The sequence below is a fragment of the Ixodes scapularis genome, unplaced genomic scaffold (assembly GCF_016920785.2).
Source record: "Ixodes scapularis isolate PalLabHiFi unplaced genomic scaffold, ASM1692078v2 PGA_scaffold6__148_contigs__length_123643588, whole genome shotgun sequence".
Lineage (NCBI taxonomy): Eukaryota > Metazoa > Arthropoda > Arachnida > Ixodida > Ixodidae > Ixodes > Ixodes scapularis.
This window is the reverse complement of record NW_024609881.1, coordinates 107419260-107441228: the sequence shown is the minus strand read 5'-3', so window position 1 is coordinate 107441228 and position 21969 is coordinate 107419260. Positions and strand designations below refer to the sequence as shown.

General features: G+C 39.1%; 1 protein-coding gene and 2 pseudogenes across 1 annotated transcript; 2 read left to right on the top strand and 1 right to left on the bottom strand.

Moving 5' to 3' along the window:
* Positions 1-11921, top strand: part of LOC115326465 — a 46040-nt pseudogene extending 34119 nt beyond the window's left edge.
* Positions 189-20054, top strand: LOC120848824 (annotated as a pseudogene).
* LOC115326444 lies at positions 1609-6377 on the bottom strand. Its single transcript, XM_029987322.2, has 3 exons — positions 6275-6377; positions 3584-3695; positions 1609-1702 (listed from the first exon to the last, which is right to left on the bottom strand). Exons 1-3 carry the CDS (start codon positions 6375-6377, stop codon positions 1609-1611), a joined length of 309 nt encoding a protein of 102 aa, XP_029843182.2.
* Positions 20055-21969: the final 1915 nt, after the last annotated feature.

The following is a 21969-nucleotide window of genomic DNA, read 5'->3' as shown; positions in this document are numbered from 1 at the left end:
TAAAAGACTCACCTTTTCGTTTTCGAATAGGCCCGCAATCAAGCAATACGGCTACCATGACGCTGGCGGAAGTCAGGCCGTGGAAAAGCTTCATTGCTGCCCTTCACTAAAGAAGGGACGTGGGTTCAACCGTGGTGTTTGCACTAGAACGGAGCACTGCCATCCTCTGTTGTCTCGCTCGTCACAGCCAACACAGCGCCGTTAATGACCAACCGGATCATCATCATTGTTCGAGGGTAGGTTTGCTCAGAGGGAAAGTATGTATTTAAGCGGAGCACCTGATACAGTCCGTTGGGCACCCGAAGAAATCAATTAGCCTGGGCTTTTTTTATGCGAAATTGTTGATCACGATAAAAGCCCTAGAGCCGTGTTAGATTAACTATCGCGGACGATATGAGAGCCATTAGTGCCTTTGTGATTTATCTGTTGACCTCTGCAAGAGCTTTCGTCCAAACAAGAGATGAAACGCAAAATTTAAGCTCCATTATTCACACTTTTCAACAAATTGAGAAAAAAAAAAAACGCCCATGGATAACGCGAAAAATGTTTATAAGTACTCGGGGATACATTGTTATCAGTTGCCAAGTCCTCAGCAGACCGATGGCTTCTCTAGGTCTGGTTCTGAGCATGTGCAACTTGGAGAAGCTTGTGGGTGTTAGGCACTAGTTCCACACAGGCACGTAGCCAGGATTTTTTTCCGGGGGGGGGGGGGGGGGGGGCGAAGGGGGCCCACCTATGACAAAATGATGTATGGGGTGCAGGGGGGAGAGGAGGCCCCAGCACAATGGACGATATCGTGGGGGGGGGGGGGAGCCCGGGCAATCATGCACCCCCCCTGGCTATGTGTCTGGTTCCACATCTGATTTATTTGAGTGAGGGGTGTAGAGATGAAAAAAAAATTATAGGAGCAGTGAAGGGGTTACCGGATTACCCTTTTTTATTCTTCATTATTGTCGTGAAGTTGGAACTTAAAGAACACGGACGGGAGCATTTATGCTTTCAAGGTTTCTATAGGTACATGACATATGAGAGCCCAACCACCCAGAACACAATTTGAGACTTGAAATTCGTTTTCTTTCCACTCGAAAACAGCAATCGAGAACTGGCCGGTTCGAGCCGCGCTCATTTTCTTCTCATTGGCCAGGTACCGTTTTGTGTGATTTAAACACAACCACCAAAGATAATCAAAGTCGTGGGTCATCGAAGATACACAGTGAATACTAGAAACGAATAAAAAATGTCATTTCCATTTTTGTGGCTTCTAAAAGCCACAAAAAATTGCAAATACGTTGATTAAAAAAAAAGTTGTGCAGTTGCATGATTTCCGGTATCATACTCATCTATATTTTTTCTTCATCCCTATCCAGGTTCGGTTTCGGTATCCAGGAGTTGCATTTTATGACTTTATTAAAAATATACGGGACACTGTAACAAGATATTGATTGCGTAATCTTTTGACACTGAAATAAATTGCCTTACAGGAAATCGCAAAACAAATCTGGAGAGTGTCAGTGTCCCTATAAGAAAGCGCAGCGAGTTTTTTGTAAAAATTGTAGGAAAACAATTTTATTCGCAAAAGTGGTAACTTCGATTAACTTCGAAATTACGTTAGCAGATGGGATTCCTTGGACAGCAATGTGGCCAGATGAAACGGGGGTTGTGCACGTGGACGCAACTTCCATCGGGTGTGTTGACACTGCACCTAAAGGAATAAAATGAAATATTTTTTTTTTTTAAATCCCGAACCCGAATTTATATTTTAATGAATATAAGGTTAGGCTGCAAACAAGCTGGTGGTAGTTGAACAGTGTAAAAATAAACCGAGACTGCGAAAAATAAAGCACACACAAACACAGTGGCCTCTGTGTTTGCCTGTTCTTTCTCTTTCGCAGTGCTTGAGGGTTTTTAGTATATATTTTAAGTTCGCCCACTTTCTAAAGTTCTATAACGTGTGCAACGAGTGCAATGATTTCCCGGAATTTATCACGATGTCTAAAATTCTAAACGATTAGTCTGCCTACGCCAAGAAAAAGTGAAGTGCGCCTTTTGGTATTTAAATGTTGGGCTTCTATAACCCCGATATAGGACAGGCGCCGAAAAAATCACAAGAAAAAGAAAAGACGTAAACGCTGGCGCCAGTGTTGACGTCTCTTCTCGTCCTCGTGTTTTTTTGGCGCCTCTCCTCGATATTGAACAAACTGGCGCAAATTAACATCTTCTATACCCCATTGTATTTAGATACGGGCATGGATAAAATAACGTATTGTAAAGATGAGTGATAATAAACACTCCTACGAATTAAGCGTTCCTGTTAATAATGCATAAACATCCTTATTATTTATTAATGTCAATTTTGAATTTACTGTATAATATACTTATACAAATATGAGTGTACGGTGTGGCTCTGCACCAAACATAAGACACTTGACAAAAGTTAATGTTTTTTTCATAGATACCCTGTGTGCACATGTACAATTCCAACCATACATTAGTTAATTGTGCTTATGTTTAGGCTTTTATATAGAAATTTTATTAAACTTCTTGGGTTCGCCGAAATATTGTGGCTAATTCCAAGACCGACTGCAACATTTGTTTTCTGCCACGCAGTTGATTATAAAATATGTCTTTCAAATGGCAAATTATTGAACTTATTTCTCCATCATCTTTAACTACCACCTGCGTATCACAGCTCAGATATCCAGCGAAAGAGAGCTTATGAGATGTGAACTGATTAGGCATGTAATGCACTCGTTAAGGTCTTTTATATAACTAATAAATTCCCGTAGAACAGGAAATGTTTATTTCTTGAAGGAATAACACTTAACACTGCTTACGTGAAGGAATGCGAAAGCATTCATACACGCAGTGGATTCCTACAAACACAGCGCCGCGTCTTCCTATCGGACATGGCGCTCCGGCGGTGACATCACACTCCCCCACTGCGCATGTGCGGTGAAATCCGCCGGCTCCACGCCTTCCGTGACGGTGCATCCGTGTTGCTGTGCTTTTCTTTGTGTTTTCTTTTTTAGGCGCGTCCGCTTTGACCTTGCGTGCCCCGCTGACTTCCGGGACGAAGCATTTGATATGACGCGTCACAGCCAATGGAACGCGCCGCAGCCATTTTAACTTTCCGTTTACTTAGATGCCCGTTTTTGCGGTAACAGCCAACGTCGGCTGTGTTCCATGGGGCAGGTAATGCATTCGCATTAAAGGTAAACAATGTGTAAACATCTATATCCGGTATGAGAGATAAATTTAAGTAAATTGTTTATATTTTTTGCAACAAAAACGTATTTGCTAGTGCTGGCACCAGCAAATCAACGATTTTTCTTGGTAACCTGAACGTGATTATATAGAAGTCTTGCTGATGCAACGAAATTCGGGGGAAAAAAAGGTTATTTTTTTCTAGCCATTGTCACATCTTTATTGATGTTTATATTTTCGTAACGATTAACGTATTACAACACCAGCCGTCAATTTAATCAAGACATAAAAATTAGACATGCACACGCATTATAATAAATTAACAGCTACGGTTTCGCCCGATGGCTTCCTGCAAACACTGAGAATATAAATTACAAACCCTTGAACTGTAAGTGTTTTTGCCTTTACGTCGCAACGCCAGTGTTCACAAGGGTACTTAAATCTTTCAGAGCCTCCATCTTTAAGTGTTTTATTGCGGTACTTGCATGTACCTGCAGAATGAACGGTAAAAGAATGCGTTAAAACGTTAATATACATCAATGTTCACATTATCACTATTCATATACCTCAAAGTTTCGTCACATATGTAAATTTAACTAGTTCAATACAAGCTAAACAATCTCGGACAATCACAAATTTAGTCTAAATATCCTCAACAAAAAAAAAAAAAACTTCCATGGCGGAAACACTATGTTGTCGCATCCCTCGGAAGTGAGTGGTGCAGAAAAGATCCCGTGGGATGAGCCTCGTTGCGAGCAGAGAAGCGAAAGGGACAACCTTCTGTGGTGCTGCGTCTTGAATGTTCTAGTGGGAACGTTCTCGCGTTCTGCGAATTTATGAGAAGCACCCTTATAGCGGCACGGAAGGTGTAAAATCCCCATTGGCTCATTAAAAAGACGACGGTGCCAAGAAACACCAATACAATGCCGGGAATGCTTTGACGACATGGCTTCGAAGGTTTTAGAAAAACGTAAAAAAGATACCCTTTGTACCGGAGAAAATGTTGGCGTCTCCATAATAGTCAACCCAGTGAGGTAATGTTGCAGTAAAGCAAATTGGAATATTATATATCAGATGTCTCTCCAAACAACTGGTCGCGCTTTCTAAAGCTGACTTGCTCTGGCATAGTCGTTCTATTAGATGCCCCTAGAAACTCGTATTAGCATTCTAGTGTGTGTAGGTAGCGCTGTATCCGTCTCATAGCATAGCACGAAATGGCTAGGTGGCGTAAGTTACCACCCGATCCAAAGGTTTCAGCCGGATTCATCCATCCATCCACCCATCCATCCATCCAGCATTTACGGATGGACCGCCCCGCCAGTTTGATGGGCGTGGGGGCGAACCAAGGAAGTAGAAAACAGGGTGCAAAGCACAATACTGTAACACGTGGAAAAGGTTTGTTGATCTATTCTAACTCTTGAGCCTCCTTTGAAAGTTGTTTTGAAACCACCTCCTTGTTGACCCTCGTGGCTCTTAGCTTAAGCTTCGTGCGTGGTGCGTCTGCAGTCTATGATTATCGTTCCTCAGCCAATGAGATCGTGTGTTGAGCTCATAAGGATTGCGATAAAGGAATCACACTCACAAAACTGTGAAGATAATAACCTTTCAGTGACTCTAGCGGTAGCCTCTTCGATTCTGAAAAAGCTCCGTGTCGTCGCAAGAAGTCGTATGACGCTCTTCAACTCGCAGTATGGTATTGGGAGGAAAATCATGTTTTTATACTATGGGTTGCTCCCATGCAGAGTGCCCGTATCTGTCTCAAGGCAAGTATCAATGGCAAAGCAAATCAATTTTTGGTACGGCTTAGCTTTGGAAATAGGAAGTAAAGAGGTGAACTGTGAATAATTATCTGCACTATGTATAGTTAAATTACCTGCTACTATTTTCAGATGAAAGAAACAAAATATGGCAAAAATAGCATTAAGCTCTCAACCTATGCTGTTAGAATTGATCAGCCGTGATTTAATAACGTGGTTTTATAATTTCTGTATATTTTAGGTAAGTCTTTTTATTTTCGGTGTTGTTTTTACCTCCGGCCTAATTGATTTTTTGACTCGATATGTGGTCATGCATTAAAATCGGCTCCTGGGGAAGTGACAAGCGCACTCATGAAACACCCGGAGTTCGTAACTTTACATTTCACTTCCCGTCCTCACTCACATTGATTTAACACATCACTGAATAGAGAAACAAATATTTCGCATTGTTCGCAATAGGCATCGGTTTCCTTTCCCAATTACAAGTGGTTTAAGGCTAACACCAACAAAAACAATATTTTTCAACGCATAACATATCGTGGGAAATAAGAGCAAAATAAATCAAGAAAGAAAGAATGTGACTTGGGCGAGTTCTATTTACAGGAAGGAGGGAAACGTTAGAGTAGAAGTATAAAAGTTTTGTTTTATTTTTATTTTTGTTTTGGTTTAAGTTAGGGAGTGAATTTATAAAAGGAAAAAAAAGGACGAGTAGGCTTTGAACTTTGAATTTTGAACTTTGAACTTTGAACTTTGAACTTTATTTCAGCAACATTATGCCGAGGACACCGGACAAAAAGCTAACAGAAGCTAGCTTGACTGGGTCCGGTGCCCTTGCATGTACAGGGAACACAATCATATTTAAACAATCCTAAATATTTCTTACAATATTCAAATCAAACAATTTAAAATGTTCCAATAAAATTGGCTAAGTACAGAGGACGTGTCGGTTTTTACATGATTGTACCACCAGTGTTCTAAGCACCGAATAATATAGTGATTGATACCCATCACAAAAGTCTATCACTTTTTAAACCTTACGAGCGATTTTTATTTGTTGTTTTAATTTTTCTTATTTGGTTTATAGATGTGGCTGATATTTTTCGTATTCCAACTACAGATTTTCCTTCCATCTTTTACAAAAAAAAATGCATTTGGGTCCTAAAGGTACTGTAATAAATAATTAAATTAAATGATATATGAAAAATTAATTAAATAAGGAACTTTAACAATTTCAATATGATTTGAATAACTAACAATGCCACACATTAAATCGCCCGAAGAACATTTTGAAGATAATGAAAATCGTGTACTACCGTCTTCAAATGAAACTCCGTAATGGTGGCGGTGATTAGTGTCTCCCATGATTACTGACACACCTCCCAATGCGACCACGGCCAATAGAACAATTGTCCTCATTCTTGCTGCAAAAATGACTCTGCAAGTTATCGCAGTTAGTAATGTATATCACTGAAAGTCAGTGTTGTATATGATTTTAGTTCGTTAATTCTGGGTTTTGACCATGAAGTTCTTTTTTTTTGGATTTCAGCCAAAACGTACCAAATTTTTACACACACAAAAACAATCCTAAAACTCCACAACCCAGTCGACATATACAAATGTTCTTTCTTTTCTCAAGCAGCATCCGATTGGAATACACTACCAAGCCACATAGTTGATTGCAATAATGTTTCTTCCTAGACCAGCTCTCATCGTTTGTGTAACTTGCTATATGTTCGGGGTGTAACACTGTTGCTGCTTTGCTGGTAATTAGGTTTCTAATTCCATTTTGTACACACAGCAATCTTTTAAAATGCAATACTCCCAACGTGCTATTGACAGATGTGGTTGTTTAGCATTTGTGTTCAAGACCCTGGCGAAGTGTGACCACACTCTTGTTGAAATGCTTTTGTATGCCAGTTCTATTATATTCATTGTAAGGAATAATAGAAGTTTTTAGCTAAATAACAAAGAAATATATTAATTGTGCCAGCCGTCAAAAACTTGATACATCTACACGCGCAGTAAACGTTGATTTTATTATGATTGAAGCATTTGCGTATAAAAATATGCCCTAATGGAAAAAACACAAGCATCCATAGAGCCCATATAATAAAATGTCATATAAGAACCCATAGAAAAAACCTTAAAATTAAGTAGTTGTATTCTCTAATTTTCAAGCGCATCAAGACAACAAGGTTCGTAACGATGCACTTTTATCACTACGGCTTGATGTAAAACAAGGTACACTAACATAAAGAAACGTTCATGCATGCGGAGCCACAGAGCAGCTGACAGGTGGCGATCTAACATTCTTATCTGCTCTGCTCGATTGATTTTAACCAGAAGAGAACTTGAGACTCTCGCGGTCCGAAAAATTTAGAGGTAAAGATATTTCTGTAACTTTTAGGTAAAAAAAGAAACTCTTACCGAATTAGATGTTTCCTTGAACCAACAGGGTTGTGTTGTGCGAACGCCGTGGAACGATACGACTATTTATGTAGGAGAGTTGTGTGAGCTTAAAATATTCGTGAAACAGGAAGAACAAACAACAGTTATAAAAAAAAAAGATTTCGCGCGAAAGCAAATGACCTTTAATTAGTCAACAAAATCTAAAGAGAAATCATACTTGTTTTTGAGTCGAAAGAGGCAGCTGTTTCTTTGACTCAGCTGTGCGTGAACTTCAAATATTCCTCCATACACTTAATTTCGCGACTTGTGCAAACTTCAGTCCTCGTCAATTGTGGTCACCTTTGCAGTGCGTTTATTGCATGACCTTTCGAAATCGTTATTCTTTGAGTCGATGAAACGCTTTGAACTTTCCCATCTTGTTTTTTTCACAAGTCCGTGTGGGCGTTACATCCTTCTCTTTGTCCCTGTCCTTCGGCGCTTCTCTGCAGTCAAGGGTTTGCAGCCTGCGGTCCTGCGCTCGTTAAAAAGAATTATCGATTTCAATTACTAGATGAACAAATTACCGTTACCAATTACGTCTAAAATAATGTATTGCTTTACTTGGTACTGTAGAAATTGCTTGCCCATTCCTTTGCCCGAATAATTCTCAACACAAATTTAAGGTGCTATTTTTAATAATTAAATTGAAAATATGCCAATCGTATTTGCGATATCCCATCATTACGTTTCTTGTGGTATCTGTATAACAAATTTGTATACACGAATAAAAACAACGTGCTATGCTTCTTATGAGTTGTGTTCAGTGTTTTTATTGTTAGGAAAAACCGACACCAGCGGGCAGAAGTTTGCAGAGATTCGACAGCAGTCCGGGTAGCTGAATTCCCTATTCCGAAATATGTATTGGTTTGGGAATTTAGGGTCTTAATAGGCCCGAAATAGTCCAGTTAGAACCAAACTTGACCATTTTTGGCCCGAGTCTGGGTATCTTGACTCTAAATTGTCAAACAAATATCAAGGTTAATCTTCACTGCCTGGTAGTTCCCGGCACCCTTGTGCCTAATGGACAAACAAGTGCCAAGGCTAGGCTTCAGTACTAGCCGTTTATTTTTTATATGGCAACTTTGGTAGAAGATAGTTAGAAAAGCGCTCGAATTAGGCTGCACAGCTGGTTGCTCGGTTGATGCGTGGAATCTTTACCTGAAATTCGGCACTTTGGCAATTATATGACAGGCCAAAGGAAAGCCATTAAAAAGTAAAAGAACAAAATTTTAGAACTAACGCCTTGGGGCAAAATCATATTACTCCCCAACAAATGGCCAACTTGGGCCAAATTGGGCGATTATCTGGGCATATTGTTAGAACAACTGCGCGTCAAAGCTTTTCTTTTTTTTAGAATGCATACACTTATGTTTATGCCGCTCTCTGAATTTTAGTCAATTCTCACACTCAGTATTTACAAATGATAGATCCAGAAATTGAACGCAAAGGTTTCACAAACATGTCAAAAACGCGACAAAGTAAAACGAAACGAAAGGGTAACTCATTAAACTTGCGACCCCCGTGACAACGCAATATCTTAAGCTTCCGAGCAACGGATATAGAAGTAGAGCCTATCATCAGCCATTGTGCAAGCTTAGTTCTTCATACTCCAGTCAAGTCCTACACACTTGCCGAGGCAGGGAGAGGTGCGAGCCTATGAATTATCAGAAAACTAAGAGTGGGTTATGGATGGCTCGCGGAATTATATAATTATTACAATTTTGCGCGGGTCGGCACGTAACTTCGGCACCTGGGGCAGGTAGGGACCCTTGCCGATGCCTTGCCGTTCACGAAGTAGTTGACACTCGGGTATATGGACATGGTGGCTCGAATAGGTAGTCGTGACGATGAGCCCATCAGAGCTTCAATGGACTTGTGAAGCAACTGCTCTTTCTTTTCACCCAATGGATCTAGAAGGCATGTCGGTTCAGTATAAGTAAATTCTAGGTGGCACCGCAGTCAGTTATCGCACTGTATATTTTAAAGTAATCTATCACTGCGAGTCCTCAAAAACAGCAAAAAAAGGCCCAACCGGAAGCAGCATACTCACCTCGGAAGTGCGGCCATGTTTGTTTTGGTTTTGCCTCTGCACGTGCATATGTTCGCTACCTGATTCGTCATGCGGCTGTGTTATCGGCTAATGCCGACATTTCATTGGCTGCCGAGACATAATGAGATGCTTGAGACTTTCCACGCCACAACACAAATGAAAATTGTAAATTGTACTCCCAATAGAATTACTTGAAATAGTGAATTATTACAACTAATTCATTACTTCTAGCAAATTACTACCGAAATCAGCTTGCAGGGTAGTGCAAGAATATATAGCATAATATAATTTTCTAGACGAAATGTTGAATAAATGTTAAGAGCCCTAACGAACACTCTTAATGAAAGGCATTTCTCAAGTGAAGAAACTGTACACAATATAATAAATAATGGTAACTTGCTTCAAAATGAGATCCACGGGCAGTTATGCAGCCGAAAAGAAAAATACAGGTTAAAATACATAAGCAGCAGATTAAAGCCGTTTTTTTTTCTTTTGTAGGTAGCAAACCGCGTTCACATATATATATATATATATATATATATATATATATATATATATATATATCCAAGAATAGGAGGCAATCCAACAAAGAATTTAGTAGGTCAATACTTTGGTTCACATTCTTTTTTAACGTAACACGCACTCAAGACCCGGATTGTGTGGCACTTTATTTGAAATCTACCATGTTCGAGTTGGATTTTTAAGCTCGCTTGAAAGAAAAAGCGTGTGATTGTGCGGTCCTTGGGCATTAGCGGAACGGAATCTCAACTAGAAAATAACTTGAAGTAAGTGCAATTTGGGAGGGCGAAAATAAATTGCTATGCGGTAGTATTTTTCAATTCTCCATTAAATTTTGTTCTTGCTTTCGTTGTCCTTTACAATGCACTGTAAATTCTTATTTAGGTATCAAGGAAAGGTTTCCGATTAGTCTGAATTTTATTTTTACATAATCGCAGGCTTACAAATCACAGCCTGCCTCGAATTAGGAGTGCTATAGTAATCTGTGGCTAGCTCTATGAAATTAAATGGCGATATCTTCCCTCTTTTGAGATCTTTAGCGGAAGGCAATTAGCGTGTTAATTATCAGATTATTATTGAGCCATATTTTGCTGAAAGTATTACGGGTACAAACTTTATTTCGGCAATTTTGTGGACAACGTTCGAACATATGAAATCTTACATATTTATTCTTTTGCCTTCGATCATATTTTGGAATATACTTCTTATTCTGAGAAGGATAGAGCAGGGTAGTGGAAGCTTTTTCTGACATGCATTAATGGTCATTCTGCTAGTAACGTTGTGACGCCGTAAGCACAATCTTCAGCCAGAGGCTTAGAGAATTTAATTGTCTGAAGAATAAACCGAAAATGTTAATATACATTTATTGTGTTTTTTTCGACCATAACAACAGCCATAGAACAGCTTAAAAAACAAACAAAGAACACCACTCTTTTTTAAAATAAGTTCTTACATATGTAATTTCAACTTGCATAAACATGTGGTGCATAATATGATTGCTAAATGCATTACTAACATAAAAGTACACCCCCATAGAAACCTTCCATCTGTAGCTATGAAGTGATAGTTGTTTGAGGACATTATGCTAATTCCTTATGTAGCTATCGCAATGTGAATTCGAGGCAAACTTGCTGTAAGTTGCAAGTTTGTGATTTTGTAAAACAAAACTGAACATTGAATTGAAATGTTTTTGTTTAGAAATTGTTCGTAATATTTCCGGACACATAAATAAACATAAGCATTATTACCGAAGTTTTAACTTGTTTTAAAAAGAGAAAGTAGAATTGACATTTTGAAACATTCCACCTTGTGGCACCTTATATATTCCTACTCTGAAAGGCTATTATTCATCTTAAATACCTGGCCAGCTCATACTATTTTAAAGCGAATTTATAAAAACACCATACTCAAACTACCCAGTCTATGTTTTTTATTGTACTTCCAGATATACATGGCATTTCTATTTTTATTTCATGGTATGTTTACATTGATTTTATGAACTAAATTTTTATAGGTAAACATTCAGTACACGAAATCGTTAGAAATCTTCGTGTTTAGATGGTAGATCTATAATCGAAACATCTAAACGCGAATTTTCATTTTAATTTTTTTTCCGAACTAGACACAAAAAGACAGTAATGCTTTCTCCGAGTTAGAGGCATATCAGACATTCGATATATGCTATAATGCATAGGTATTTATACATCCCATATTCCATTTCAACATTGCCAGTACTGTCGTGCTGAACCGCGAAAATTGGACTTTTAGGGCAAACATGTGGTACGCTTTTTTGACAGAGCTAGCCTCTAGCTGTCTAGACGCCTATATAATTGATTTTGACTTTTTCATTTTTGAGAGCCCTTTGGGGACAGCAAATAATACATTTTATTCATGCTGCTTGCACCTTTGAAGCTGTTACACAGGTGAGAAGTATACCTAACCAAATCAAGACTCATTTCAAACAACTATTATTAAAAACAACACAGTAAATGCGATAATGTCAGGCTCTCTTCTAAAAAATATTATAAATTTTCTAAGAAAAACCTAAATTTTCGGTAAGTTGGAGTTCCGTTTCAGTGAATTCAAAGCGTATTATTCTGTCAAAAAAAAAAAAAAAGCTGCATTCGTTACTGCGCTCAGTGTCACAATTTTAACGATAATTATTAGATTTTATTTTTCTTTGGTCATAACACCAACACGAAAGAAAACCCTTCGAGTGAATAAGTCCAAATGTGGGAAAGAACGAAACCCATGTGTAAGTTTTGAAACAGAAGAAAATATAGAGTCTTACTGGTGAACTTTCGGCCTTCTGGAAAGCCAACGCTGAACAAAAATAGGAACGAAGCACACAAATGTACAAAGCTCAACTATGACTCCTATTTTCCCTTTCTGGTTTACACATTATACCAAAGCTTAATGCCCAAGTGAAAAATGCCGAATTACTGCGCTGTTGAGCCATGCGCTTCCCCTGCTACTTGGAAGAGGTGAGCTATTGCGCATGCTCAGAACGCGTTCCACAGTCTCGTAAACAAAGACGGCAGTGCGCAGAAGGCGAGTATTGAATGACCGATATAAGAAAGACCCGCAACCGAGCTCGGACACGCGAAGTCGGTCGTAATAGCATCAAACCTCCAAAGATGTTCATTTTTGTTCATAGCTCTGGGTTCACACGATGAGGATAGTTAATTACTTTGTCTGAGGTTCTCGTAAAACGGCTGTGGTGTCATAATCAAATCATTCAAAAATAAAGCTTCCAATAGCCTCTTGTAGAACACCTTGATAATGATATCATCCTACCAATAAGACAACTATACTCACACATAAGCTTAACATTATACTAAAGAATAATCCCTGACTGACTGGGTGCATAGTTTTTTTCCGTTCGTTCAGAGTGTGCAACTTTTAATTTATTCAATCCTTCGGAGGCAAATGTGTCATCGGGTGGTTCGCAAACTGCTTGGAGCTCTGCCTTTTTTTATTTACATCGATGATTTTCCACGTAACAATATCACTAAAATAGTCTATAAATAGGCGATCGTGTATTATATCACAAGTCATCTCGGGGTTCTGTTTTCTTAACAATCCCCTTGCCAGCTTCTGTGAGTGGTGCAACACCTGGCAAATGTCAATAACTTTTCGCAAAATCCGCTTTTAAATCAGTTTCCAAGCGCTCATTCACATCCGTATCTCTCTAGTCACCCATTTTTGTTTCTTTTAAAGGGAATTTAGATGTACCTTTTGTCTTTTCTTTTTACGCCTGATGTGACCTGATAGATCATTTTGACTTCACATTAAACAATTATCAAACTCGGATACCGGCTGCGTACTTTACGTTAAGTCATGCAACATACAAAGCTTCTGATATTACAAACTTTAAAACGACCAACCCTTGAATATTGCTCTGTCGTTGGAACCCTTAAAAAACTTTTTTTTTTCTTTATTGGTTTTGCGGATTTCAATCCGCAGAGGGGGCAGAGATAAAGGCATGATGCCTGACAGCGCCTCTGCCCCCTGCAGTTCATACAGCGGAAATTGCATTTCAAAGAAGTCATAGTGATAATAAATAACAAGACAGCCATCGTCATAAAAACAAATCGAAACAATTATTATAGAAATATCTGAAAGCACATGAAATACAATGACTCAGCTCAAACAACTACACAAGCGGCACTGCTTGAATAATGCGGGGCGATATGCTTATCATAACCCAGAAGTCAAACAAAATAAAAATAAAGATAAAGACAAAAATAGACACCGTTTTTTTTACATATCCACTAAACATTTAGAAACAAGGACTTATAAGAGAAAGCAAAAACAAGCTAAATCAAAACCAAAAATCAGGCTACAGAGCCAAAATTGAGTATTCCGAAGTTTCGTAGTACGTTACGTTTTATTGAAAATAAATATAAATAGATATGCATGCCTTAAATAGATGAAAATGCGATATCACTGCAAACCAGAGCTCGTCTGCAGTCTCTTTTGAACTTTGGAAAAGGGGAAGTGAAATTAACATCAATGCCAGGGGAATTTAATAATTTAGTACTCATGTACGATAAACTTTGCCTGCCATAATTTGTTCGTATGCTTGGGATTCTACGTTTCGGGTCTCGTAATGTGTAGGCACTAGAAGGAGGTGTCTGTGTCAAATAGAGGTTGTTTTTGTAGATCCATTGAAATAATTTGAAGTGATATATCTGGTCTGCCTTCAATATATTATATTTAACAAAAAGTGGTGGAGTGCTCAAATTTCTGACATTACCTCTGTAATTTTCGCAAATACGAAGAATTTTTTTCTGAAGGATGATTAGTTTGTTGTAGTTAGATGCAGTGGTTGTACCCCAAACCAACAAACCATAACTGATCTTAGAATAAAAGAGAGAATAATACAACGTCATTTTAAGCCAAGTGGGTATCAAATTTTGCATTTTATATATAATACCAACAACTCGAGACAGCTCTGCCTTCATTCTATTTACATGGGTGGACCACGTGAGCTCTTCGCTAAACCAGACCCCCAAGAACTTTTGCTCTGCAACTTGTTCTATAACGGTGTTTTCAAATATAATGTTAATAGAGCTGTTGTCTCGCTTACTAACAGGTTTGAAGATTATGTATTTTGTCTTACTTGCGTTTAGCTTCAATCTATTTACTCGTAACGAATTCGATAAATTAATGAGGTAAGCATTGCAAGCATTTTCTAGGTATTCTTTAGTCACACCAGTAAAAAAGACATTTGTGTCATCAGCATACATTACTAACTCAGGGGAGCCTGGTATTATCGTTATGTCATTCACGTAAGCTAGAAATAATAAAGGACCGAGAATGGAACCTTGAGGAACGCCGTGCTGTATTCTCAATTTACTAGATGCTATGTTGTTAATAGAGACGTACCGCTGACGATTTTGTAGATACGATTCTATTAGTTTTAGCGCTATTCCTCTTATACCGTATCTCTCAAGTTTTTTTAGCAGGATATCATGTTGAACAGTATCGAATGCTTTTTTAAAATCTAAAAACAAACCAAGCGTGAGCTGTTTGTTTTCAATGTTTTCTACAATTTTGTCCTTAATGTCTAGGAGTGCTTGCTCGGTTGATTTATGTTTCTGAAAGCCATATTGCTCTTTCGTTATTATGTCATACTTCAGTAAAAAGCTAGTTAATCTATCATTGATAACGCGTTCATAAATTTTTGAGAATATTGGCAGAAGAGAAATTGGTATGTAATTATGAATATCTGTTGCTCTACCTCCCTTGTATACAGGAATAACTTTTGCTAATTTTAGTTCGTCAGGAAAGTCACCACTCACAAGCATCTTGTTTATAACGTCGGATAGTAATGAACTCAGCAGAGCTGCTTTATATTTAATCGGCAGTGCCTTTATTTCGTCATCACCGGCGGCAACATTATTTTTTAAGCTGTCAATTATTTTATTAACTTCCCTTGGCGTTGTCGGAGCTAGCATTATAGACCCAGACGGATTAGCGGTCGTTGTGTATTCAGCTATGTAGTCGTGTTGTTCAGCGTACTTGCCGATATCAACAAAGTGCTGATTTATTTTTTCGGCAAGTGCTTCACCAGATACACTTTGATTATCTATTAGGCTATGCTCCACGTGGTTGGTTGATATCAACAAGCTTGAAGCTAATCAGAAGAAAGCAGTACGTTTTATGTTTCACCGGTATGCCAGATATTTCCCCCTCTAATTTTTTTTATTAACACTTTCGCCCCCTTTCCACGCACAGTAAACCGGTGGTGTTGCCTGACCTGAGGTTTATCTCCCTTGCGAAAAGTTTCACGGGCGTAGTAAACCGGATGCTTGAAAACCCTACACAGTTGAATTAACTAACTACATTTTGCGTCATTAAAAATGCATCTAAATTTTGCAAAAGCACTTCCTAGCAGAAGATGCCGCGAACTAAATATTTCACATCTTCATCCACGTGCCAGTGTGTTTAAAATGATTTTTCCTTATGCCATTAAATTTGGAAGTAGTTGCCCGGTGATGTTCGTTTATTACCATTGCGTGGATTGTTGTCCACCATAGTTGACTATTGCGGATGTTTTCTATTTATTACTTGTATATTGTTTCATTTTGTTTAATGTTTTGCACGATCCTTTCGTCACTTCTGGAATAAACCAACAAAAACGGCAATATAAAAAAAAATATTTTTTTAAATAAACACATGCAGTTAGTACTTCGCGATGACGCAAATGTGAGCCTATGTTTGACTCTCGACACAAGGAAAGCATAATATTAAAAAAAGCGAAAATAAATGTGACTAATTTTTTGTAATGCGTGTACGTCCGGGTGAATACTTTTAGAAGAACTCAAAATAAAATGTCACGATGAAAAACATATCCGGTTAGCCTTATATGTTGCTCACGCATGGCAGAAAACAGATAAAGTCAAACGTCAGGCTAGATGTTTAAAAACATCTTTGTTTCAAAATCTTGTGAAAGGTCGAAATTCAGAAACCTCTTCCCACGTACAACCAACAACTAAGATATAAATGCCCTGCTTTAGTTTGTTCTCGACAGGCACAAGCGTAGACCGGCGCATCGTCAACGTGTGGTAATATCATTATATTCTATTTAACTGCCTCCTTTGCGAACTTTTTTTTTTTACTTTTATGCAAGCCTAATATTGGTTCGTTCTATACTGTATTTTACTATAGCGGTTTGTAATACTAAAAGCCTAACGTATATTAGTCTGATTGCAGTGGCGAAGCCTGGAATATTTTCGGGAAAGAGGGGGTTCGCTGGGACTTTCAATGTGACTTAGTGTGCGCGTGTGTATGGGGGAGGGCATACATATGCTTAAGGAGTCAACTACATATCAAGTGGGCTCGGCCCTCATAAGCCCCCCCCCCCCCCCCCCCATGGCCGCGCCCTACTTTGAATGTTTGCTGTATAATTACTAATGGGTATAACAACCGAAAGTTAATTACGTTCGAACTATGCACAAATACCTGTGGACCAGTGCCTGAATATATTATTTAGTTTTATTTCTTGCCTTGAAGGTAAGATAACAGTCACAGGCATTCAATGGTTTTTGAATTACATTTGCCACGATTGCAGATAAATGTGATAAATCGTACGATATATAGTATGCCTACTTTGTTTGAAATGGTGCTTATCGAGTAATGAAGGCATTGTACCAAAAGTAAACTCTACAAATGGCAGTAAAGTCAACATCTTGAAGTCAGTTTTACAATCTTCATGTAGGAAGCTGATGAAACCATAAATGCAATCTGTTTTTTGTGTTATACGCTGAAAATAATTTTAAAAAGGCGCCTAATATTCTTATATAAAAATGACACATCATATTGCTGGGCACATCATGGTAAAAATAAATGTGCTAAGTGATCTGAAACATAATATTAGCGTAGAAATACACTTCCTGATATCCAGTATCAATTCATTTACAGATTATCAAGTGGCTACAATGAATATTCTGATTGTTTGCATTGTGATAGCCAACGTAGTAATATCCCAAGGTAATGTGGAGGAAGAGGGAAGAAACAATTTTCAAATTCAAGAACGATCACTTCTCATATTTGACCGTAAGTTTTATTTTTTTTTGGAAATATACACAATTGCGCAATGTAATAGACTTTTCTACACCGAGCCTGGACGCCCTCGTTGCAATATTGAAATCAGGAGGCATCCTAATTGTCTTCTTTAATTTAGATAAACGTGAACTTAATCGACCATTCCAAAAGTTTCACATACCAGCGAGTGCCTTCCATGGAGAAACTCAATTTAGTGATCAATCGAATATATATGACCGACCTCATTGGAAACGTTACTCATATGTAATGGTCAAGTCTATCTCACAGGCTTTACGGCAATGTAATATTCAGCTGCCTCAGAAGTACGTTTCCTGTCGTAGGGTTTGCCTATCTTGAAAAGCTGTAATTGTGTAAATATTGGTGCATCCTTACAATATTAAAAATAATGCGATGATCAGATATTTACACTGATCCCGTATCTGTACGATTATCGTAAATTGCAGTTACTTCTGTTCATAGTGAGATATCCTTTTCTTAATAACTCGATCGTTTCACAACTAGATCACGAGTGCAGATACCTCGGCTACAAAATGGGAAACGGAGAAGTAAAAACTCTGCAAAATCCCTGTGTCAAATGGACGTGCCTGGCCAATCAGACTCAGCTGCTAGTTCAAGGGTGAGTTGACGTAACCTTCATATCGATCGAGCCAAATGAATCTAAAACGTTTTTAGTAAAACTTAAAAATCATATCGCCGAGTTAGGATCGTCCCGAAACACATGTTGTGAAGTACGAGCTCTACAGTTTGTTCACCGCACCTCATTTATCATACTATCAATTCCTAACCGCAGGAACGTGCGGTTACGAGGTAGATTAACATTGCGAAGATATGAAGGGAATGACGCCCCTCAGGCAAAAGTCTGGAGAACAAAATACAAGCTATTTACTCGGGATCCTATAGTAAAGTCTTTCACAAGTAAACACGAAACCTTCTGTCTACGGCCCATTGAGGTGTTTGATTGTACAAAAAAATTAACGCGAGAAAATTCTCAGGAATTTAATTCTACGGCCTTTATGTGTTTTCTGAGCAAAGTGCTCCGATAACCCACGATACCGTTTCTGCAGTTGGAAGCCCATTTTTACATTAATATGTTTTCCAGCGATTTTATTAAGAGCATGTCATTCAAAATTAAATTGACGCAGCATAAAATTAAGTACTACTGTTCAAGAATCAGCCAATTATACCAGATAACAAAATCTACTCTTTGATTGTACACTACCCGACAAAGTTAGTGCAAACATGACATCGACGATTCTTTACATAACAGAATGGATAACATGGCGAGTTCGTACCTGTTGATATCGCTACAGTACGACACGGACGAAATGAGGAACAGGAGAGCACGAACGTTACCTACATAAATTTTATAGGGAGGATGGGGAATGAGTCGAAAACGCTTTTTTTAAACAATTATTGCTGTGTTTCATGTTTCTTTTTTTTTTTTCGTGTGTGTGTGTGTACACACAGTCAGCGGTGTGTATGTCTCCGTTTCTCTCTATGTTTCGTCCTTTCCGTTCTGGCTGGCTGTTTCCTTTTGCTTTCTGTGTGTGTACATTTTGTGCATTTTTGTCCCTGTATATTTTACTCTTATTTTGTTATGCACGTGTGTCGAAATTCTTCTCTGACCTGGTTATTTTCCTCGTTCTCTTCTTTTTCTCCTTTTTCCTCTGATTCCCTGAAACAAAAACGTTCTTCAATTACAATGCTTCCATATTCGAAAAAAAAAAATCTTCCCGAGGGATCTTTATATAATAAAGGATCTGTTGTTATCAACATTTTTCTTACTTTTTTACTCAAACAACGCAATGAAAAGCACGAAGTCTTCTTACTACGCTAGTTTTAATTGGAGATATTTAATTATAGAAACACGAAAACCAGTAAAAAACGTAGATTTCCTGTTCCTACTAACACTGGCGCTGCATAGATTGTCTTGCACAGGGTGTATCATTCCACTTCTTAGTTATTTGGATGTCTTTTGAGTTTTTGGCAGATTTGTCTTTCTCTTCCGCCATGGCATGAGTGCAGCTGTCGATATTAAAGCGACGTTTCGCGCAGGAATAAGTATAAAATATTTTATTTTCACACATGAAATGTCCTTAGCCTGTTAGCCACGCTGTTACGTTTGATGTTAATAGAATTATGCGCTTTAACGGCTGCTTTACAGCTGTAAACTCGCATAAAACCTGTTTACACTTACATATTCCGCCATCACTTATGAACAAACCATTTTCGATGCAGAACTGTCTGTTTATCAAGAATGGACTACCACGTATGACTTTCTTATCACATTCTAATGACAGTAGTATGTAATGTTTCCACATTTGGAAGATTTAAGGACATAGACCATAGAATAACGAGTAGGGCCAAAGCATGTCTTCATATTTAATGTTTTCTGACATGGTATCAGGTGCTGAACCCCTGCCCTATGGAGCTGCTTCTTGGGGTTCCAGGTTCAAGTTGCAGCAGGAGGTCTGCCACCTTATGAAGTTCATCTGGTTATTTGACGGTCTTCTAGTTGACCGAGAAAGTGCGAAATGTTTAAATAAAACATTTAAGAAAATCGAGTGCACTTTTATTTATTCTTTTATTGGGCAACTGGGGAATTTTATATTTGAATCCAATAAAAATTGAAATTGCATAATAAGAAAACCCCAGACTGGGAACAAATATAATAACGAACAAGTGCGTGCTTGTTCGGCATTGTATGTGTTCCCAGTCTCGGGTTGTTCATATGAAATTAGTTCATCAGCTTATCTGCATATTCCCGCAAATTTAAAAATGGGATTTCTCTAATATCACGATTAACTGGTGTAGCAATAAATGTTAGTATACCATACTAACCGCAAAATGATGATAGCTTTGGAAATACATCGTTCGCATGCAGATGGACAAATCTGTATGGAGCGTTCGATGGATGGCATGCATTAGGAGTGCAGTGGTGCTCAGAGTACACCTCTGTACAGAGATTCAAGGGTGGTGTCCCGGCGCAGATCGAAGCTGCCACCACATTTCAACGTGGCGCTTTCATTGAGGCTCACTAGGTACATTACAGCCCTGTTGACAGCGGTGTTTCATATTTACCACCACAAGTTCTGACTGCAGCTCCAACTGGGAGCAGCAGTCAGAATTTGAGTTTCGTGATTCTTTTTGTTTAAATTTTGAAGACCATGGGACTTGACCGTCTTTGTCAGACGTGAAAACAATATTGTGATAAGTAAAAACTTCGGAATGGCTTCATTAAAGTAGTTAATTGCGACATCATTTGTTCTGATCACTTCTACATGCCTGGCAAGTGACGTCACTCTAGGGAAGGACGGGGTACCTGGTTGTGCTACACGGGAACTTGGAGAAGCGGACCGAGCTTACGATTACGACGTTTAGCCAGTACAAGCAGAATTTTTAGGCATTGGTGCGATTGCGAGCAGAAAGTTTCGATATGCCGCCGACGAAGTTTTGACGAAAAAAGCTGTCATGTCACAAAAAGAATAAAAAGAAGCTTGATTGCACGCCCCAAATTTGACGAGCGGCTCTAGGAGTCGTTTGTAGAGAAATTGTTACGATTTTGCGAAACACTGATGAACAAAACAAGGTTACCGTCATCTAAACCCTGAGACAAGGATACGTCAAATAACGGACAAGCCAACTCCCACTGTCTTTTCCTAACCGGCTCACCCACATACTTTCGCTCCTTGCGAAGGTTACCCTCTCGTGGAAGGCACAAACCGGGATGTTCCCGCGGCGGCGTCTCGGCGAACTAGGACACGGCGGCCGCCGCCGACCGATCGCCGTCTGGCCGGGCTCGCGGCGCGACAATCGCCCGTACTCAATCGGGAGCCCCGAAGGTACGCCCGAAGCGTGGGAACGGCCTAATGTAACGAAAGGTGGAGGCCATCTACACCACGAATGGGCAAAAGCCGATGTGAAGGCGTGCGTGAATTCGTTAACAACGGTAAAAAAGTGCCTTGGCTCGCCGCTATGAAATCCGTGCCGCAAACTCGGTAATCCGCGGCCGCATCCCTTTCCTGCCGCTCGTACTTTCTCTAACTTAACGGATACTCTGTCTCGCGTGGCATGTTTACGAAATAGTCGGACGATCGTCGGTATATGTACTAATTACTACAGCCGAGCGCGGCGCAGTTTACCATTGCTCTCGCTGCGAAGAGCCGTCGAGTCAACCACCAGCATGGTGGATACCGGTGTTCGACGCCATCGTGTGACGTAGGTGAAAGACATGTATCCCCTTGTTACATGGGCACACTGAACGGCAGTGACGCTAAGCCACTGCTTCCTCACAATAGTTGCGGACAACATTTTGTGTCAATGGAGTCAAAGCTATTAGTCCCGTGTGCGCTTGAGCATCTTGAGCACCTATCAAAGCAGAGCACGCGCAGTCTTCACTTCTTCTGAAATAGCAGTCCA